A 20662-nucleotide genomic window follows, 5' to 3' on the forward strand; every position below is an offset into this window, starting at 1 on the left:
AAGGTAGTTTCATCAATATCAAGTGGCACGTTTCAGTCTCCAAAGACTGCCAACTAACATGCAGCACCCTGCTTAGCAGTTCAACACAGGAATTAAAAAATCCTAGATAGGCAGGTGGAAATAAATGGTTTTGTTTTCTATATTTCCTTCCATCTGTTTCAAAAGAGGCAGAAAAGTAATCAAAATAGCCATTAATACAGGATAAATACAGGAATCCAACAGCATTTCATAATATATTCTGCTGCTCCTTCATATTAAAAATTCTTTCACTGTCCCCAAGTCATCTTAGCACTTTTCACAACTAATACTTTATTAATTATGATCAGTAATAAAACAAGTTTGCATAGCTACATGTTAGTCAATATTTTCTAAATATCTTCTGTTTAGAATCTAGGCTAATACTGTTTTGATTTAACCACATTTTGTGTAGATGGACAGTAACGCCCTAACAACTAACACACCTGAGCACCTGCAAAACTGATCCGGTTTTGTTCCCTTGTGTGAAAAATTGATATGAAGATATTACATGGGGGGGAAATGTTAATAATCTCTCTAGTTTCCTGAGCTTTATTTCACTTGCTAACCTGTTGCTCTAGCATTAATATACAACCTCAATGAACAGTCTCCATGAAAGGAGAAGGCTGGCTGAGGCAGATTTAATCTCTGGGTACTGATGCAATTCCAGGCTGAATGGATTGTGAATGAAGTTCGCTGCCGTTTGGGGACTCTGCTGCTTTCATAAAAAATGACCGTCAGTTTGTACACCTTCTCAAATAGCTTCACACTGAAGAAGTGCTTTTTTTTTTTAGAAGATCTTGTAGGGCATCCCTGGTCTGAATGTTATTTTAGAAAGGACAAGCCCCTTTTCCACCCAGCTGAGGTCCGGTGCGGAGTGGAGAGTGTTTTCCGTGTGCGTCTCTTTTACACACTAGTGAGATCCATTAGCAGGTCATTTGGGGCTGCTTGTGCCGCAGCTGCTGTGATAGTTCTCTAGATAAATAGCTTTTTCTTTATGGCTCTCAAAACAATCTGCTCATTTAAGAACAGAGAAGGAAAAATAAAGAGTATATTCAACTTGAACGTGGCCTCACAGGGGAAAGAAGGAAAAAAAAAGAGAAAAGTGCTACTAGATTTGAAGCACTTGAAGAATTCTTTAAAAGAATCAGGTCTTCAGCGCTAACCTTTTTTACTTAACTGTCTTTTCTGTTGCTAAGTTTCATTGATCTTTTAGCCTTGATTGGGAGTGACAGGAATTAGTTTTCATTGATTTGCTTTCCTTTGCTTGAAACAGCTTTATTTATGTTAAAGCATGTCCCCAATACCTATTTGCTTAATGCTAAGTGTCCTGTTGTCTCTGCATGTGTGAGTGACTGCTGAGATAGGTAATTGCATAATTTCTTTTAATTTCTTTTACTTCAGGGTAAACTGAAAATGTAGCAAATCACTTCAGTGCTTTTCATGTTCACAGGGTATTGGCGTATTATGCTTTTGAAGTACTATGAAAAGTCTTTTTGTGGCTGTATTCATTAATATAATTATCAAAAATATGTTCTAATAGGCTGCTCTGTTGAACTTGGTAGGATCCCAAAAGCAAACCGTAGCATATCCGTGCAAAACACTTGAACGAACGACAAGGTAGGGCTCTGCTGAGGCGGGCGAGCTGGCAGAGGTGACAGTTTGCACTACTGAAATGGGAAAACCCAGAAAGCAGCTATGCGAATTTAGTGAGGAAAAAAAACAGCTCACAGAACTGGAAAGTTGCCCCTTTTTGTGAAATATTGGGGTTTTTACGCCTGCTTTCCTACATCCACACAGGGGGTGCAGGGAATGGCACGGGATGAGCTCTGTTTCAGTTCCTGAAGGGAGACGATTCCGAGTGCCACTGCTGACAGCTGTGGTGGGAAGGGATGATACTTAGAGGATCTAAATGAAATGCTTACTCTCTAAATTAGAACAAAATTTAATGAAGATGATTTCTGGCTAGATTATATTTTTTCTCTTTTCTTTTTAAATGTATGTATTTGTTCTTTCAATCAATAAAAAGTGTTCCAGGCAGATTAACAGTTTATAGTAACAAAACATTTTACTAGAAATCTAACTTACTGCAGTGTCAATTAAACAGCTTCCTAATCCCTAAACACAAAGTCTTCTAGCCATCCTTCTAAACCAACTGCATTTTACAGTGCTCCCAGGAGACTAGCATCTTCCATCTCTGCAGGATAAACTCTCAGTTCCAGATTTGTGGTCTTTCACTGTGACTGGCCACCCCAGACGTACAAATCTGGGGACTGTCAGCCCAGGCACCGCTGCTGACCTGCACTGCTCCTCTGCAATATGAAGATCTCACAGATAGACAATTAATTTCTTTGTTAGATGGACAAGGCTAAATCCGTTGTGCACCAATTGCATGGGGTTTTTTAAATGTAATGCCTGTAATATTGGTGACTAATGCTTTTTCTGACCATTTCTGACAAGGTTTTCAATGTATTTTGTCATTTCAGCTTTGGTATAACACTGCAAATGTATGACTCATTACAAGGAATGAAACAATTGATGTCCTGAGCTTTTGTTTTGACCTAAAGTTTGGTAGCTATTAAAATTACCAGGTTCGCTCCCTGAATGCATCATCATTTTCTCAGACTTCCCCCGGCAATGTGGTAATGCTTCTGCAAGTCTCTAGTGGCAGGCATGAAGGAGGCTGGGAAGGGAGCAGTGCAGCTGGACCTCCCATTGCAAGGAACGGCCCCAGCATTGCTGCGTGGCATGACCCTGTCGTGGTCCCCTTCCGTGGCATGAGTTGATAATTCCTGTCTAGAACCTGCATGCTTGTGTTCAGTTGTCACAGTAAAAAGGGCATTGATGAATTTGGATAGGCAACACAGGAACATACAAGGTATCCATAGCCTCTGATGTGTGGGGTTTCTCTCTCTCTCCAAAGGAGAGAGGGAAGAATCTCCTATCATCCTGGTTTTCAGCTAGATCCTCAGGTTTATACAAGCCATCCTTCAAATTCATTCAAGGATACCACATTCATGCAGTTATTTCTGACAAGAAATCACAGACAAAGTGATTCCTTGGTGGAATCTTAATTTCTGCGTGTTCTTTTCCCTAGAACAGCCAGCTCATGATTACCTGTAGGCAGGTAATTATTTAACTTCATTCTTCCAAGACATTAGAAATAATAGCACTAATTTGTCTGTGGACATTTGTATATTATATGGCAACGTAGACAGTCGAGACCCGACGCAGCTGTAACCAATAACCCGCAATGCTCCTACTTAAATTGTAGTGCAGAGCCAGACGGGCTCGTCGTTGATTGCTCTGGTTTGTGTCTTCTGTTCAAAATACGACTACTGACTTTGGGGTTGTTCTGCCTTTTGTAGGCGGCTCCACTCCAACTTCCTGCACTGCGACTGCCACCTGGCTTGGCTCTCCGACTGGCTGCGGCAGAGGCGCACCATCGGGCAGTTCACCTTCTGCCTGGCGCCCGTAAACCTGCGGGGATTTCTGGTGGCGGACGTTCAGAAGAAGGACTTTGTCTGCACTGGTAATGATGCCAATTATTCATTTCTCTATCAGCCGATGGGTTTATATTAATACTCACATAAAAACAGCGAGTGGAAAATTACTATGCTGTGTTTGAATGCCATTCTGTAGCAGTCTTGTTTGGTTTTATTATTGCTAAACTGCATGGGAGTAGATCAAATTGTTATCTTTTTCAGCTTCATAAGAATTATTGGATTCCAGTTAACATTTCAGTTCCCAAACAATTTTTTCTGCTTTAGCGTTGCCAATGATATCAACATCAGAAATCAATTAAGTGTGAATAATTTGGTATGTCTCAAGGAAAGAGCTCTACGGCTGACTGGAGTACAAAAGAAAGGAAGCAGAAAATGCTAATCTGAGTCTGTTGATAAATGATTGGACTGTAGAACATGAGAAGCAGTTTTTATCACAGAGACTGAAGCACGATTCTTAGGGACCCAATGCACTTCTCTCTTCTGCAAGTTTCCACACTGATAGATGAGGTGGTTGATACCTGACCAGCTCACAAACCATGTGTCTGTATGTTGGGCCTATTCATCAAGTCTTTGAAACTGCAATTGGTGCTTTTGTGATAGAAATGCATGTTCTTAAATGAAGAAGAAGAAAGAAAGAAAAAGAGAGAGAAAAATAGCGAAATTGCAAAAAGAAATCTCTGAATTTGGCTGAAAGGAAGAGATCTGGCAGAGGAGAGGAGTGGCAGTGTGTATGCTGTTAAAAAAAAAAAAAGATATCAGACACAAGTCTGGAGACAGTTTTGCAGGCCAAATGGTAACTAACACAGGGAGCTTGTTGTGAAGCCAACGTGAGTCCGAATCTTGATAGACTGTGAATCTTGTGGTATTGTGTTCCTTCCGTCTCACAGCCTGTGAGCACTGAAGCTTTATCCTCTTGGTACACGGGTTGACTGATGGAAATATAGTACAAGCGCTTGTGCTGGAAGTGTTGTTAGGAATGCCTTTTTTCTATAGTTTCATTTACACATGACAAAGAGAAGATCGGTTGTACTTAGACGAGAAGGGTTTGATCCCCTGAACTATATCATGGATGGCGAATTAAGGCTCAGCTCTGGACGTGTGCAGGAAGTGTTAAGGGCACATGGAGAATGACATTGTACACCAGTGATTTTTGTGACATGATTTTCAAGAGTGCTGAGCAGCTTCTGTGCAGTTGTGGAGATCTGATGATGCCCAGAATATCTGACAAATTACATCAAAAGTTTAACTAAAAGAGAAGTTTAGAAATCGAACAGCCTTGGGAGAGGAAGGATAAAAGAAATGGATAAATGAATTAAGCTATTAGCAGAATCTAATTTTACCAAAGAGGTAACCACAGCGTTTTTTCCTTTTTAAATGAAGTTTCAGATGGGGCGTGAGTTCAGCTACTGGGATTTATGATCTAGTGAAGTGAAGGAAAAAAAGTTGTTTCAATCAGGAGAAGAGATAATAATTGCTGAATGAGAAATGTAACGTGGGCAGAACTCATCTACACGGAGTTTTCTGTGCAGACTATGACTTCCGAGAGAGAAGGTTTTTAACAGTTGCTTGTTGGACCAAGAACTTATAAAAGAACTCTGAAGATTGGCCTACTTTTTTAAAAAACATAAATTAATAAAAATTAGAGGAAAGAAGCTTCCAGTGAGACAGTCAAATTAACTGTATCCCCTAACCCTCATCTGGGAAATTAAATATACTGAAAAATAAATGCATTTGAAGAGCTCATTTTAGTGGAGGATTTAGCAGAGAACTCCGCTTAGTACGTGCTAGTTTGAGAAAAACCTACGTGGACAGCTAGTTTAAAGAGGATATAAATCTTCCCTGCTCCTTATTACAGTTCTTATTCCTGGTTTTACAGCAGAACTTGTTCATGTTTGGCTATGAAGTCAAACTAGGACAGGAGGTGAATAGTGAATAGACTGGTCCCTCTGCAAAGGAATTTTATACAGTTTAAGCTTGCATGAATCACTGTAACTAGCCTCAAGCTGGCGGTGAAAGCTGCCTTTGCATCAGTTATGAAAAGCTGAAATACAATGTGGGGAACTACTCTGTTTAAGTATAGGCTCAGCATTTCAAGCACTTGTGTTCTTGTGGCAGTGGGAATATCATCACAGCAAAAGAAAACACAGCTTTTCCTCCACTGTAAAATGGGCTTCATCAGAGCATTCCAGTTCAAAACAGGCGCTCTTGTATCCTTTGAAGCAGAAAGGGTAGAATCAAATAATTCGGAGAACGAAGAAAAACATCCTTAAAAAACTGAATTCTGGTTATTCTTTGAACCCTATGCAAAAATAGGTGGTTTTTTATAAATTTATGACAAATGTTCCTTTGGAAACAAATTTTGAATGCTACATACCAAAGAATAGTGTAAGTTGGAAAAGAAAAAGTGAAACCCTGATAGAACAGTGCCATAACTGGAACCCAAATGGCTTGATTCCTTCTGGACACGATGCTACCAGCCCTGTACAGTGACGTTTATAAGCATTAGGTGCAAAGTGTCTCGAGATGATGTTGCTGAAATCACAGTTACGTGCAGATACATCTGTGTAAACTGAGTCATACCTGTGTAAACTGAGAGTCAGCCTGTCAAAAATGTTGTTCAGCTTGTGCACATAAATTATTAAAATGCTCGTTCAACCGGCACATGTAGGCAAATTGTGAGCAGCGGAAAAGCTGTTCCAGGTTTCACTTGTTCACGCCCGTGAGCATTTGGCTCTGAACGGAGGTAAATGCGTAGGATGAAATAGTGCGCAGTTGCCTGGAGATAGGTTTGCAAATATGTCTGATTAGATTTGTGTTACGGAGGAGGCAAGGGAAAGGTCGTTAACAGAATTGAGCAGGGTTGTGCCTAGAAGGCCCCTCGCCATGGGGGAAGAGCGCTGAGTACTGCTGGCAGTCCTGTCACCCACCAGAGCCTTCTGGCTGGCTGCTGCAGCAAGCTGTCCCCTCCTCACAGGAGAAGGTCTCCTCCAGAGCCCCCCGTGCTGGAGCAGCCTGCCTGGGTCTTTGCCTTCAAGCCATCTGCTCCCAAAGCAACCTCCAGACAGGCTCTGCCTCCTGCGCAGCCGCTTGGTGAGCTCCAGGACGTGCTTGGTGAGATGGTCTCCTGCAAGACAGTGTGGTGTAGAAGGGGAAATTGCGTGGCACCAGAGGATGAGAGCCTATGTTGATGTGCGGCACATTGACAGTGTGATGTATTTCTCCTCTCTCTCCACCATAACCTTGCAATTCACTGCCACATTGCCCTGACAAGAGAATATGGTACACTAAGCAAAGACTTAATGTCAGCTGAAAAACTACCTGCATTCTGATCCTTGGGATCTGTTTATTTTTGTACTCCCTTAGTTATCAGAGCAGCATCTGCGGGTGCTGGCTTATGCGTCGTACCTCTTAGAGCCTTCCAGCCTTTGCTTGGATCAGACCCAGCTTCCTCCCCATGTTCAGATGTTTCACTGTTGAACTGGCTTCTTTTTCTCTAACTCGGTCTCTCTAGGTCTGTCTGTCTCTCAAACACACGCTCTCTCTCTGCCTGTTTGTCTGTCTCTTGTCCTCCTCTGACCACCTTAGGGTAGTAATCCTATTTCGTTTTTCTCTCATACAAGTTTTATTATGGCTCTCTGATTTTTCTTCTGCCTGCTCTTGTTGAAGTTGAAATTGATCTACATATTGATCAGTTATGTCAAGTCATAACGTGTTTTCTCACCTGCGTTAGTGTGGCTGTAGAGCTTCGCAGAACTGAAGCAATGGGTTCATGAAGTGATACCATCAGCAGGGCCTGGGTCTTTGCAGTGCTCTGTGCAGGTCCCACTGAGTGACCCTGTCTGGATTTTTGTACAATGCTGAATCATTCCATTTTTCCTAAGTATGTACACAAGAAAATAAACGTGCATCTGAACTGCCTATCTAAGAATAACGGAGATGCCTTCAGGAGCGCTGTATCTCACGCTGTGATGGGTAGCATACTTCAGCCACTGCTGTCCTCAGCCAGCTGCTGTCAGAACAGCTCGCTCCAATGTCACCAGTGCTCAACTGATTGCTTGCAGAGGAGGCTCGCTGGTGGATAAGCAGGCAGAGACTGAGGGCTGATTTCAGTGGGTGAGGTGGGAGGAAGCTGAGTTTTCTCTTGTACCGTTGCTGCCAGCTCTGAGGGCAGTGTATTAGGACTTGGTGTTGACCCTGAAGGTGCGGGTGGATACAGGTTTGCTGTAGTTTTGGCCAGTAGCTTGCGGTGTTTTACAGTGGACAGCGTTTACAGTGGAGTATCAAGATTGAATGAGATATAAGTCTCTGGTCTGTTCTAAGAGATGTCTCTCAGTTGATGATTTCAGGCTTTTCTCATGTAAGAAGCACCAGATTCTAAAATCTTGACAGTATTTTGGAGCTGATTTGTCCTGTATGTTTTGCAATATGAAATTTAACAAAGTTTAAGTGGAAAAAGATGTGACTTTAAAGTTCTTTTCTAAGACAGTTTTCTTTAATAATGAAACAAGCATTGTAGAGAAGGGAGTTGGATCCATACATCATTCTCTGTTTTGTTAGAAACTGTTTTCTCTGATTCTTGATCCTTAATTCCCATTTGGAGGATCTACAAAAACCTGAAGAAAATCAAGATGCATAATTTGGATCATAGAAGTTAAAATTCAGTCTGGAATTGATGCAAGAGAGGAATCATTACCAGAGCCAAGTATCTAGTGATTTCTGGCTAAATAAACTGATACTGATTTTAAAAAAATAGCTGATCGATCCATATCTTGGTTGAAGATCCAGAGTTTCGGATTCATATGGTTGGATGGCAGCTAAGGTATAATAAAGAGGAAAATTTGTTAGCTTCCTGGTGCTTGGTACAGACTGGAAGCACTAACGAGGAAGCAGATTTATTTGTTTAGGTGAGGTCAAACGATCTTAAAACATAGCTGTTACTCTCTGGCCCAGACCACAAAACTCGGTAGATTGTCTTGCTCCGTTTTTCTCCTAATAGCTTCATAACATATTGTTGAGGAGACAACCAACAATGAGTAACTAATAAGATAGCACTCCTCAAGCTTCGTATCTTAATGAGAACATGCAGAAGATGCCAAAGGAAAAGAGCACGGGGAGAGGAACTCCCCCCATCTGCTCCTATTTAAAAGACTCTGCGATAGTTTCTCTGCATAACTCGCAGCAGGGCTGCTGCTTTCAACGCGGGACCTGGAGGTGCTGCCAGCACGGAAGGTTGGTGCTCCCTGGAAACCAAAGAGGCGCGAGGACTGTTTGCTAATGGTGCAGACTTTGCTCATGCTGGGCAGTAGCAATTGCTCCAGGGGGAGCAGAGTGGTTTCGCAGTCCGGCCCAGTTCATGCAGAGAAGGGCTGCTAATGGCCCTTCGTTTTAGTGGTCACAGGAAGCTGCATAAACGAAGTGGGAGGAAGAGGAGGCCTTTTGCTCCGTGTGCGCCTGTGAACGGTCACTTTCTGCCGTGTGGGACATCCTCATTGCACAGCTGTTTGATGGCCTTTGGAAGGGAGCTTAACCATTTCATCTGACCTCTTTCCAAGAGGGACCTGTGAGTCATGTCAGACGAACAGCATCTTTCTCGCTGTTAGGTTGATTCATGCTTTTTGTGACCAGCAGCAGACCCAGTAAGTGCTCTTACAACGGAGTCTATGCAGGACTTTCAACGTTGTATGACTTTTTAAGCCTTTTGGTAAAAACTGTGCTGTAAATTTGGTCTTAGAAAATTTTTGTGGAACTCTGATAGAATTTTTGCCTCCTGTTGTAACTTTTTACCACAAACTGACATTGACATCTAGTCTAGAGAAACATTTCAATACTGTGCATTTGTTAGTTGCTCCTCAAAAGAAATCCTATAGGAGGTTTGGAGAGATGCTAATCGCTATTTATCAGAGTTCTTTTGTTTTCTGTTTCCATTATGTTTCTTATTACAAATTTAAATTCACTCTAGCACTAGCAGTTGTGTTGTTTCATATTGTAAGAATTTACTTCTTGAATTACTCGGTATTAAGATGTCACATATGGTGTTTTTGATGCAGGGGACCATCTTGCAAATCTGCAGGATAAATATGTATTTAATTAAGGCACTTAATATATGTTTGAAGATCAAAGCTGAAAATCGACTTTAAATTACAGTAAATTATGTTTTACTGTCCAAAAATGATGTCTTACCTTTCCAGTATGATTACCTTTTTTCTGGTATTCTCTTTTCCCCAAAGCAGTACGTGTAGCTCTTTAATGCTTATTTAATGATGGCAGGTTGGGGTACAATTATTCAGCCATTGAGCTTTTGAACTGTTGCTGTAAGAATAATAACATGAACAGTTTTTATGTTAATGTACAAAACCAGTGGCTTGTTTTATTACTAGGGTGTTGGTAGTATTTTTGTATACAATGGAAATGCATCATGGTTGTCTGTCCTGCCACGGATCAGTACCACAGCCTGGCTGTGAGCTAGTTATAGAATCATAGAATGGTTTGGGTTGGAAGGGACCTTAAATATCACCTGGTTCCAAACCCCCTGCCGTTAGCAGAGACATCTTCCACCAGACCACGTTGCTCAGAGCTCCATCCAGCCTGGCCTTGAACACTGCCAGAGAGGGGGCAGCCACAGCTTCTCTGGGCAACCTGGACCAGGGCCTCACCACCCTCATGGTGAACAATTTCTTCCTAATATCTAATCTGAATCTGCCCTCTTTTAGTTTACAGCCGTTCTCCCTTGTCCTGTCACTAAACACCCTTGTGAAAAGCCCCTCTCCATCCTTCCTGTAGGCCCGTTCAGGTAATGGCAGCTGCTCTAAGGTCACCCCGGAGCCTTCTCTTCTCCAGGCTGAACAGCCCCAACTCCCTCAGCCTGTCTGTAGTTCACAGAGAGCAGTGGTGTTGAATACGAAGGAACAGGCTTGACTGAGTATGTCGCCAAGCCTTTGCATGATATCTATAGATATTTTCTGTTCGATACATGTGCGTGATTGGCAACAAGTTTATGGAGACTCAATTAACAAGAGTAATTAGAAAAAGCATAGAGCTTCTTATAAAATGACTGCAGTATTCCACAAGTGGATAGGTGGCAAATACAAAGCTGCATACAGTCAATATCAGGTTCGCGTGAAGTTCTGTTTTAATGACAATAAAATGTAGTGATGTTGTATAGTTGCGTTAGAACTGTGATGGGTTGACCATGGCCAGATGCTGGACGCCCACCCAGCTGCCCTCACTCTCCCCCCTCAGCAGGACTGGGGAAGAAAGCAAGATCTGCTCCAGCACCTCCTCGCCTCCTTATTCATTGACTTTACTCCTTTGCAGGGCTGTTTCTCACACGTTTTCCCTTGCTCCTGCCTGTCAATGTTCTGCCCTTTCTCAAATGAGCTTGGCATCTTTGGTTGATGTCTTTGTACCGTATCTGAAGGGATCTCCTGGCTTGTTACATTAGTTCCTTGTAATTGCACAAAACCACATATAGGTCAGAAGTTCCATAAGAATTTTATTCTTTAAGTTCCGGATACCATAAAGAGCTGGAATGTACCAGAAGTCTCTTGCAAAAGACCAAAGGCAGCAACCTCAGCCTGTCCCGGGAGGAAGGCAAGAAAGGTCACTATGGCCCTACATTTCTTAGCATGTCCTGAATGCCAAAGAATTTGGTCCAAGGAATTCCGAGGCAGCTCTGGGAAGGGGATGGTGCCTCACTCTTCGGTCCTTGCCTGCTCACCTGGAAAAAAGTGTTTCCTCACTCCAGACCTGGCCGTTGGGTGAGCTGATGATGAGGCTGGACTCCTCGGGTGTCGTTATCAGAAGAAATGTCATGTTCTGCCTGACATCCTCTGAGTAGCTGTGTCAATCTGTAATGCTGCTGACTGAAGTGAAGCCCATCTCCATCACTTGCTGAAGAGACCAGGTTTTGTGCTGAGGCAGGGAAAGTCCTCTGTTAGCTGCAGCAGGACATGGGTGGGGGATGCAGAAGCAGAGACAAATGTGCAATCAAACAAAATCAAGTCGTGTTTAGGACTCCTTTTCAAATACCAGCAAATCAAACGCCAGGGACTCAAAGCATAGTCTTAAATTATTCCTCTCCCTTCCATAACTTTATCAACCTTCATTGTGAAACAGTTCAGGTTCTTTAATAGATAACTTGTTTAGGAGGCCGTTCCAGAACCATACTCGCTTCACAGGCTTCCAATTGATCATGACAATTATCTGTCATTTAACCTGGTACAGGAGGTATCCTTTCACTTAAATAATTTATCTTTCTCTTCATTTTTATGTTTGAATATATTAATACGTTCACTGTATTATTTCTGGACCTATTTTTAAATGTCACTTCATATGCACCTTCCGGACTGCTGATACAAATCGTGGAACTGGCTTCAATGAGATGACGGTGCATAGATGCCATTTGAATGGCAGAAGCACTACATCTTTTAAGACTTTCTGGTAGCATTATTTTTTCAGTCTTTAGCCTGCTCTGGAAGAGCAAACCCAGAGAACCAAATACACACTAACAGCCTTCCTGACGGTGTGATAGTCAGAAAGTGAAGTCGTGGCTGCTTTTAGGAGAAAATGCCTATGTTGACAGGGCTGGAGAAAGACGCTCCAGAGTAGGTACAGGGCATAGGAGATGCTCAGACTCGAACTTCTCATTCCCTCCTATGGAAGCCTGAGATGGAATAAAATTCTGAGAGAGAAAAACAGCTTTGTCATAGTTTTGAAAGGACGTAAGTTATCTCGCAGATTCTGTTTTATTAATCTTGCAGCAGAACAAACCTACCTGTTACACTTCAGTTGTCGCAGGTGACCCTGCTTCTATGTGCTGCTACTTCCATTTTTTTTTAAAGTATTCCATACAATTTTGGTGCTATTATTATTAATTAAATAATTACAATATTAGTGCTTTTAGGATAAGACAATGTGAAGTAAGGTCTGATTTTCAGTGGCGTTACTTTACTGGTACATTTTGAAAAGTGCAAAGCAGGTTTTTGTAGAATCAAGTAGGCTTCGTTCGTTACGCCAGACCTTCTTTTCACTGCAATTGGGTATTTCCTTTTTTATTCCTCAATATTTGCTTGTAAACCGATTGCTGTTGACTTTGCCTACAGAACAGTTGTGCTCATGTGCCATGAATTTTTAACACATAAATTTACTGTTTGGGAATATTCAGCAAGACAGGGAACTTGAACCAAATAATGTATATTCATGACTAGCAAATTTTTGCATACCATGAACTTGATGGTATTAGCATCATCAATCCGAGGCGCAAGTCACTAATCACAAATGCTTAATGCTGTGCTCAGCAAAAAACTGTTGAACAACCATAGATGGAAATATTTGCATAAACCATTTGCTGCACATTTCTGTAGAATAAATACATTTATACAGATTTTTCTCGATTAGTGGAAAATTTCCCATCAGTAAGGAACGTTAACTTTGCAGATAGTGAACTGTGATTGACTTGCCCGTATCTCTCTGCCGGACTACGCACGCTCTCGTGTATTTTACTGCTGGGATGCAAACACCGACCAGGAGCAATACGTCTGCTTTAGGTATCGTTTTGAGATTGTATTACCAGGAGTCTAGTGAAAACTGCAACTCGTGTAGTAGTAATTGATTTCAGATGTCCCAGCGTTGTAAGAAGTTCCAACAGGTTATTTAATTAAACCACAAAAGGTCAGAATACATCCACAGATCTGCACTACTGGTAGTGTTTTGTTTATTGATCAATAATTTCATGTCTGCTAGACTCAAAATGATTTGAAGTCACCACAGATTTTTAACCGGTGAATCCTGTCCGATTTATCTTAAAATCCATGAATATTTTTTACAGATAACTAACATTTTGCTGGTGGAACAGAACTGCTGCAAAGGCAGCTGGATAGGTGAGGAGGTAATAAAGCACACTACTTAGTGTGCTGTAATTGGGTGTCAGTGCAAATGAGATTTAGTTTATTTAGTCATTGCAAAATTTATTTTAAATGCCTGTGACATTTAAACTGTTCATTTATACACCATAACCATTCTATTCTAATTGTAATATCTGTCTATTTGCTGCTTTTAGAAGGCTAGAGGCCAATGAGATGCTTATTTGAAAAAAGCATTTAATGTCTCTGTAAACTGCTGGGTCCTAAGTCTCTCCCCTGTCTCCTCTCTCCTCCTAACCCATAGTCTGAGACTGTAAAAAAAAAAAGGCGGCGCAGGCTAATGGTGTGCCAGACATTAACTACCATAATCATTGAGGCTGTCACTCCATTACATCAGGCACAAAAAGCATAGTAATTTTTGTTAATCATCTTCCTATCCTAGCTTCCACATTTTGTTAGTGTTGGGGGTTTTTTTATAGCAAAATGTGTAATTGAGTTGATGATTTCTATATCTTAGAGAAAAATGTAATTAATAGGGTGAACTGGAGCTGCTGTGTAGCAGAAAAAATCTGAAATGACAAGATGACGGATCGTAAGAAGAACTTCAGAAGGGAAATAATATAAATGCAGCAGGCTTGTCTCTGGCCATTTCCTTTTGCTGCATCCACGCCGTAAGGAGTTTACTGCACTTGTGAAGGACATAAACAGGAATCCTGAAAGATTTTTGCTTTTCAGCTGTCTTTTCTTTTGAAGAAGTATTGGCAGCAAAAGGATAATTCATTTTTAGATTTCAGATACCGTTCTTTAGAGGCTGTATTGCCTTAGGGCCCTGGATCTAGCTGTATGCTTATACTCTGCATACCTATGAAAACAGTACCCAAATTTTAATTTTGAGAACATTAATTTCTATAGCCTACTTATAATTGTTTACTTGACCAGTCCTTTCTTTACCAGCTGTCTACAACTATACAAGTGTTAAACTGATTAAGATGTCTTGGATTTTTTTTTGTGCTTTAATTCTATAGATCTGCTGTGGAGCTAACAATAGATCCTCATTTAATTGAAGTCGTTGAATCCAAACCAGATTTGAAATTCTGTATTATAGCATCATTCAGGAAAACTTTACCTTCACAGATGACCGTTTGCATGAGAGCTGATGGAATATGTGCTAGATGCCTGTTGAGTGTGCATGTGTAATACCGTATTTTGTCCTTTGCAAAGGAAAAACATAAGCAAAAGCGTTTGATAATAATGAGAGCAATTTATGGACAAAGACTTTTTATTTCATTAATGTTTTCGGAAATCTACAGTCTAGATCCACTTTTGCTCATGAAGAAGAAAGAAATTCACAAATATAAAGGGCTGTATTCAGCATGGAATCAGAAGTATTTTTACTCTAAGCACAGAATGTCAGTCAAAAGTGGCAGTAGTACTGGATATTTTGGGGCACTAAGACAATTCAAGCTTATAATGAGAAATCAAGGTTATAAAAATACTCCTTTTTCCATCCTATTTTAAGTGAAATGAGAAAGCTGATTGCATATTATATGTGGAAAATAAGGGGTCTGCAAAAAAACACCCTCTTTTTTTACTTTTTACTTTACTTTCAGCGTAAGCTGTTATTTTTTCGTCTGATCTCGGGTGTGTTTGCACTAAGAATAAAGACATTGTATTACTTTCGCTCTCTATTTTGACATTATGTCCCTGCCTGGTTAACTAATCGGTTCTTTGTTTTACTAGCCATAAATCAAAAGTCCATTCACGTAAAAGTTGCTGTTTTGTAGTGGAGAATCTCAGGTAAATGGGTTTTGGTCTCAGTTCAGGGTGAATAAAAGGACTGCTGTTGGCTTCGGTCAGCTGTGTTTCAGGCGTTGGCTTGGAGAGGAGCCGGAAGGCTCAGTGGGCAGCGCGAATAATGTTCTGATTTACCTTTCCGTGTTTCCATTAAAAAGTTGCTGGAAAGTTCCACGATGTTTAGCTGTAGTATGATATTTTTTATCACCTTGTTACTCTTGCTGTTCGTGCAAGGAAGACTGGTGTGTCTCTCTTTTCTCTCTCTCTTTTCAGAACGCTTTATGTAATAACCTCCTTTCAAACCCTTCCTTTGGCGTAGAGCACCCCGCCGTCCCGCGTCACACACAAGGTGCGGGTGAAGAGCTGCGTCTCCGACTGGTGATTTAGATGCAGTAGAGTCGGGGACAGACTCTTAAAACTCCGACTGGCAATACGTCGGGTTTTTTGGTGTTGTGCCCTAATGAAAAGGGAGGGTATTGCTGGCTCTCTAACCCACAGTGATACGGTGTGTTGTTAGAACTGTGCAAACTGCTTTGTCCCCTCGCTACAAAGCCTCTTCAGAAAGCACATCAGACGTGTGATGATGAAGGGTGTGTGGAAGATTTGACCTTGCTGCCAACTTTCTTTTTGCCTCCCAGAGAGCAAGGATTGCTCCGAGGCTTTTCTTCCCAGTGTGATGATTTCTCCCTGTCGCTAAAAGCTTGTAATAGCTCCTTTGCATTTCCCTCATTCTTCATTTTGGTTTGGGCATTGCAACATAAGGTGGGCAGGCAAAGGGAAAATGTGAAACGTATGTGATCAGGTTGTAAGAACAAAACTCTTGCTCGTATGCAAACATAACAGAGGCTTGTGTGCATTTTGAGGCAATATAAGCTACTTTTGGAAGTATTCGCAATTAAAATCTTCCGGAAAGCTTAGACTCCATGAAAGGCAGATCTGGCAGTGCTGCTGGCGAGGTGTGGCAGAGCTCCATTAATTCTGAAAGAATTCTGTTAATTCACAATGATGCTATGTCTGCCCTGCGTTTCTAGAGCCAGAAGACAGACCCAGGAGAGCTGCTTGTCCTGCCTGGTATACATTTACACGTTTAACTAGTGAAGATTTTTTTTTTTTTTTTTTTTCTTCTGTTTGGTTCAAATAGCCACAACTTAAATACTGTGTTACACACATGGTCACATATATAGACTATGCCAAGACAATGTCTATTAAGATTTTGAAACTAGAACAAGTGAAAGTTCAGGTTGCCCGATAAATATTGATTTGATTCCTTGGGCCACATGTGTCAGGATTTAGATTTTAATCACATTAATGAATCATTTTTTTACAATAGATTTTTGCCCACTTGATTCTGTAGGGTGAAGGTACTCTAGTACCGCAACTCCAAGTTGTGTGGAGGTAAAACACTGTTGCTGGTAAACTCGTTATCTGCAACTGTCATGGAAGTTGGGAAGTGGACTATAAATGAGAGAAGATATTTTAGGAAAGAGAAAGGATCATTAGGATCATCTCATGATGAAAGCAGCTGCCCGCTCTCATGAAGAATGAATTTGACTCCTACCCATTCCACAAATGTCCTGTGAGATCCATTTTTTTCAAGATGGTCACTGTCTCTGAAACTGTAGTTTCTGGGTGCCTGAATTGGAGTTCTGAAGTCTGGTCTGCCAAAATACAGTCACTCACAGCTCCAGTTAGCATCAATGAAAGCTATATTTAAAACACATCCAGTGCTATGAACCCCACATTTTTGCCCTGCTCTCCTGACAGAAAGTCAGGTGATGACCGAGTAGAAAAATTCAAACCTGGTACTTTAACTTGGCAGGATTTTGTAGACAGTTGAAATGGTGATCTTATCCTGAAACTCAGCAGTGTACTCTAATGTAAGGCAGTTCTGTCATCTCTGGCTACAAAATAATATTTAAAGGGGATGACCACTTGCTTGAACTAAGTGAAATTCAGACAAACAGAAATGAATTCACATCAGGATTTAGTACCTCGCTAACGGAAGGCATGATTTGGCAGAAATTGTCTTTTGCTTTCCAGGAGGGCTCCCTCTGCAAGTGTAAAGTCAGCCTGTAGAAGCTTTCAGCTGACATCTTCTCAAACTGTACCTGACTTTCAAAATAGTGATACTTAGAGGTGCTGTTGAATGTCGTTCTGATGTTGACTTTTCATTGCTATTTACAAGTCTTTGAAAAGAGGAGCATATGCAGGCTTGCCGTATGAGTTGATGTTGTTGTGCATAGTCAAGGGCTGAATCAGAGGATACACAGGCATAAATCCAGAGAGACAATTTGTAAGAATGTTACATTGTTATGAAATTTTAATTGTTTTCATGATGTTTGATTGCAAATTGATGCAAACAAATTTTTTTGGACTATGTGTCACCTGCAGTTGTGATTTATGAAAGTATCAGTCGTGTCTTTTCCAAGACAGACCCCGAGAATGTACAGCTTAGTGTACAGTTTCCCATGTTTTCCCATGTATTTGTGATTTAACAATTATGATGTTTTAATTTTTCCAGCCAAAAGACCAAATACCTTTTGTGATTATAAACTACTGTAATCTAGAAAAATACCGGATTTTCCTGTTTCTGTTATGATCTTGTCACTTCTTACCAACACAGGCCTTCCCATTCAGCCCTCTGTGTTTGGTCAAAATGATACTTCAGGTTTCTTGTGTTACATGCACTTTGGAAACGTGACTCATCATAAAGAAGTCAATAACTGCTACATCTTGATAACCTCAATTAGTGTAGCAAAACCATTTATATCTAAGTGTATGTGTATATCAAAATTGTAAATGTAAGAATCATAACCATTTGAGTAAAATTGGCGTAATTGCTACAGTTTCAAAAAAACCTTAGTGATGTTTAATTAAACCTGTATCTGACTGTTTGATTAGAGTGCATAGAGCAATGTCCTCATGCTAAACCTTTGCTCTGTAAGAAGTTCCTTGTCTTTCAGTGGAATAATTAGATTGAGCAAGGTTTTGAAGGTTTGAACTCACATTTTTCTAAATTCTTTTTGTGTTTCTATTAACTGCATTGTCTAATCTTCAAAAAACTAGCTTTATATTTCCAGTCTTTGTGCCAGAACAGGTTACCTCATTTCAAAAACACAACTCATTGTAGATGACAGTCTTCTCTCTGTATGTAAAAATACTCAAGGAGTGTTTGTGTAATGGAAACTTCTAGGCAAACATAACTTTCGGAAATACTGCTTGATCTTAAGGCTCATTTTTTAAATCTTTGAATAAATTGATATTGCTGATCATGGAGGGGTCCAAAGATGTGTTCATGAGGGATAGACATTGACAGAGTGGAGATGGAGGATGAATCAGAACACAGTAATCTTTTACACGTTTTCTTTGTGGTTGATTTGTAGCACATTACGTTTGCTGAATCCAAATAAATTATTACTTCATATACTAAAAGGATCTGGAAAACTCAGAGGCTGATGTATTTTGTTGTTAAAATCTCAGGCGATCATTTTTCAAACCTAACGTTCAATGTTTTCTTTATATCTCAGGTTCCCAGTCTGAACCTCCGTCGTGCAGTGCCAGTTCCATCACTTGCCCATCTGCCTGCACCTGCAGCAATAATGTCGTGGATTGTCGAGGGAGAGGCTTAACAGAAATTCCAGCTAACCTACCAGAGGACATTTGGGAAATGTGAGTACCGATGTAATGCACCATTCTTTGCCATGTCTCTCCGTTTCTAGCCCGTGTCGTAGCCTCCTATGTGGAAGAAAGGCATGTGTTTTGAACACTTTTCTAAGCAATTATCAGGTATACTGTGGTTGTCCTCTTTGCTTTCATTTTTTTTTATATCTAAGGGCTCAAACCATTCTTTAATGTAAATTAAGATGGTGTTTGAAGTTGCCCTACCCAAAAGCAAGATGAAGTTCTTCTCATATTATCTTCAGACTGTGTTTACATCTCACAAATCTAGGATTGCAGTTCTATAGTCAGGAAAAGGAAATACACGGTCCATTTTTTGGAATTCGAATTGTTTTCTTTTCAGTTGGTGAATTCCCCAAGAGATGGAGGTATTTCTTGTTAGCTTGGTAAGATGCATTTGTAATGAAGTATGACACCAGAACACATTGTCCCTGCAGATTTTACCTTCTGTTTCTTGTCCTCTACATTGTGTTATTGCCAATTCTTTAACAAGTGTGTGACTTTTTTGTGTTGTGAAATCAGATGCTAGTTTTACAGACTTGTTGATCTTTACTACCTTTAGGGATTGTAAGCATCTGGTTTTGTGTCCGTGGCTTCATACTACTGTGGTCCTGAAATGCTGTTACATCAAAACAGGTTGCTTTTGGTTAGTTCATACGGAATGCAGATCAACTCTTTTGCTATCTAGGTGCCTGTCATACAGGGGTTACCGACATCCAGCCAGCTTTTACAGTCCACGTAGTATGGATTCAAATATTTGTATAGTCACTGGACCTATTCAGCTTCTCATTGCTGTAGAAATACTGCTGCATCGCAAAATTCACTAGGATAAAGTGCAAGCTGAATTGCTTATCTGTAGCCTGGCCCACTGTAATATGCGAGGAGTGTGACAGTTATGGCCAGTGAAGATGATGTGCTATATTGTTTGCTGGCGATCTGCTCTATATCTCTATTCCTCTGTGTCACTTTGTCGGTTGCTTTTATAATTTAATATTCACCTCAGATTTGGTTTGGATTGCTATCTCAGCACAACAGTTTAGAGGTAGCTTATGCTTGATTGTGCATCTCCATAAAAAAGATATATTAGAAATTAAAAAATTAGCTCAGTAAATGCAAAGAATGAACAGCATCTTAAAATTAACATTGTTGAGAATGTATCTAGAGCTTGTAAAAATGTTTACATGAAATACAAACTTTGATGCAAGCTGTTCTGAATGCCCATTACCTGCTTGCTGACTTCCTGACAAAGTTCAGAATGTATAGGTTGTCTTCATTTATAGTATATTGTGGCACAAGTATTACACGTGTAATACTTATTTTTCTATGCATGAAAGTTGGTTAAAATTATCCTGAAAATATAAATTGTGTTTGGCATACTAGGGTTATTCAACGTTTAGTCCTATTTCCAATTCAGTCAGACGGAGTGCAAATTTTCAGGACTGGCTGGAATGGTTCAATAGTAAGAGACAGGGGATGAAATTGGTCCGGACTAGCTCACAAATTAGGAATGGGCTAGGAGAATTGTAAAATGCTATTCTGTAGTGTTGAAAATGCTAGCAGAAATCAGATGATCTTTGTGGCTCCATGCCAGAGTCCCACGGAGAGCAGTATCTGGAGGAAGACTGCAGTTGGTGTGCTCCAGCGCTCGCCTGGCAGCAGTACACCTCAGTGTGAGAAAGCAAGTGAGAATGTTCACCTTTCGTGCGGCTGTAACAGCATCGAGCATCCAAGTCCTGTCTCCGTTTTGGTTGCTCCAGCCCACAAACCTAGTCCCTGTAACTTGTAGTAAAAGCAATTTTCAAGATCTCC

The 20662-nt window shown here is 40.7% G+C and overlaps 1 protein-coding gene across 2 annotated transcripts in view; it reads left to right on the forward strand.

Annotated features, from left to right (window-relative positions):
- The window catches only part of SLIT3 (slit guidance ligand 3), a 525043-nt gene that overhangs the window by 321308 nt on the left and 183073 nt on the right, over positions 1-20662 (forward strand). For both annotated transcript variants that reach the window (XM_075442199.1, XM_075442200.1), the window contains exons 9-10: positions 3384-3547; positions 18703-18844. In XM_075442199.1, coding sequence (XP_075298314.1) covers positions 3384-3547; positions 18703-18844 — 306 coding nt within the window. The remainder of the gene's footprint in view (positions 1-3383; positions 3548-18702; positions 18845-20662) is intronic.

Source organism: Opisthocomus hoazin, chromosome 23 (assembly GCF_030867145.1).
Source record: "Opisthocomus hoazin isolate bOpiHoa1 chromosome 23, bOpiHoa1.hap1, whole genome shotgun sequence".
In the NCBI taxonomy this organism is placed as follows: Eukaryota; Metazoa; Chordata; class Aves; order Opisthocomiformes; family Opisthocomidae; genus Opisthocomus; species Opisthocomus hoazin.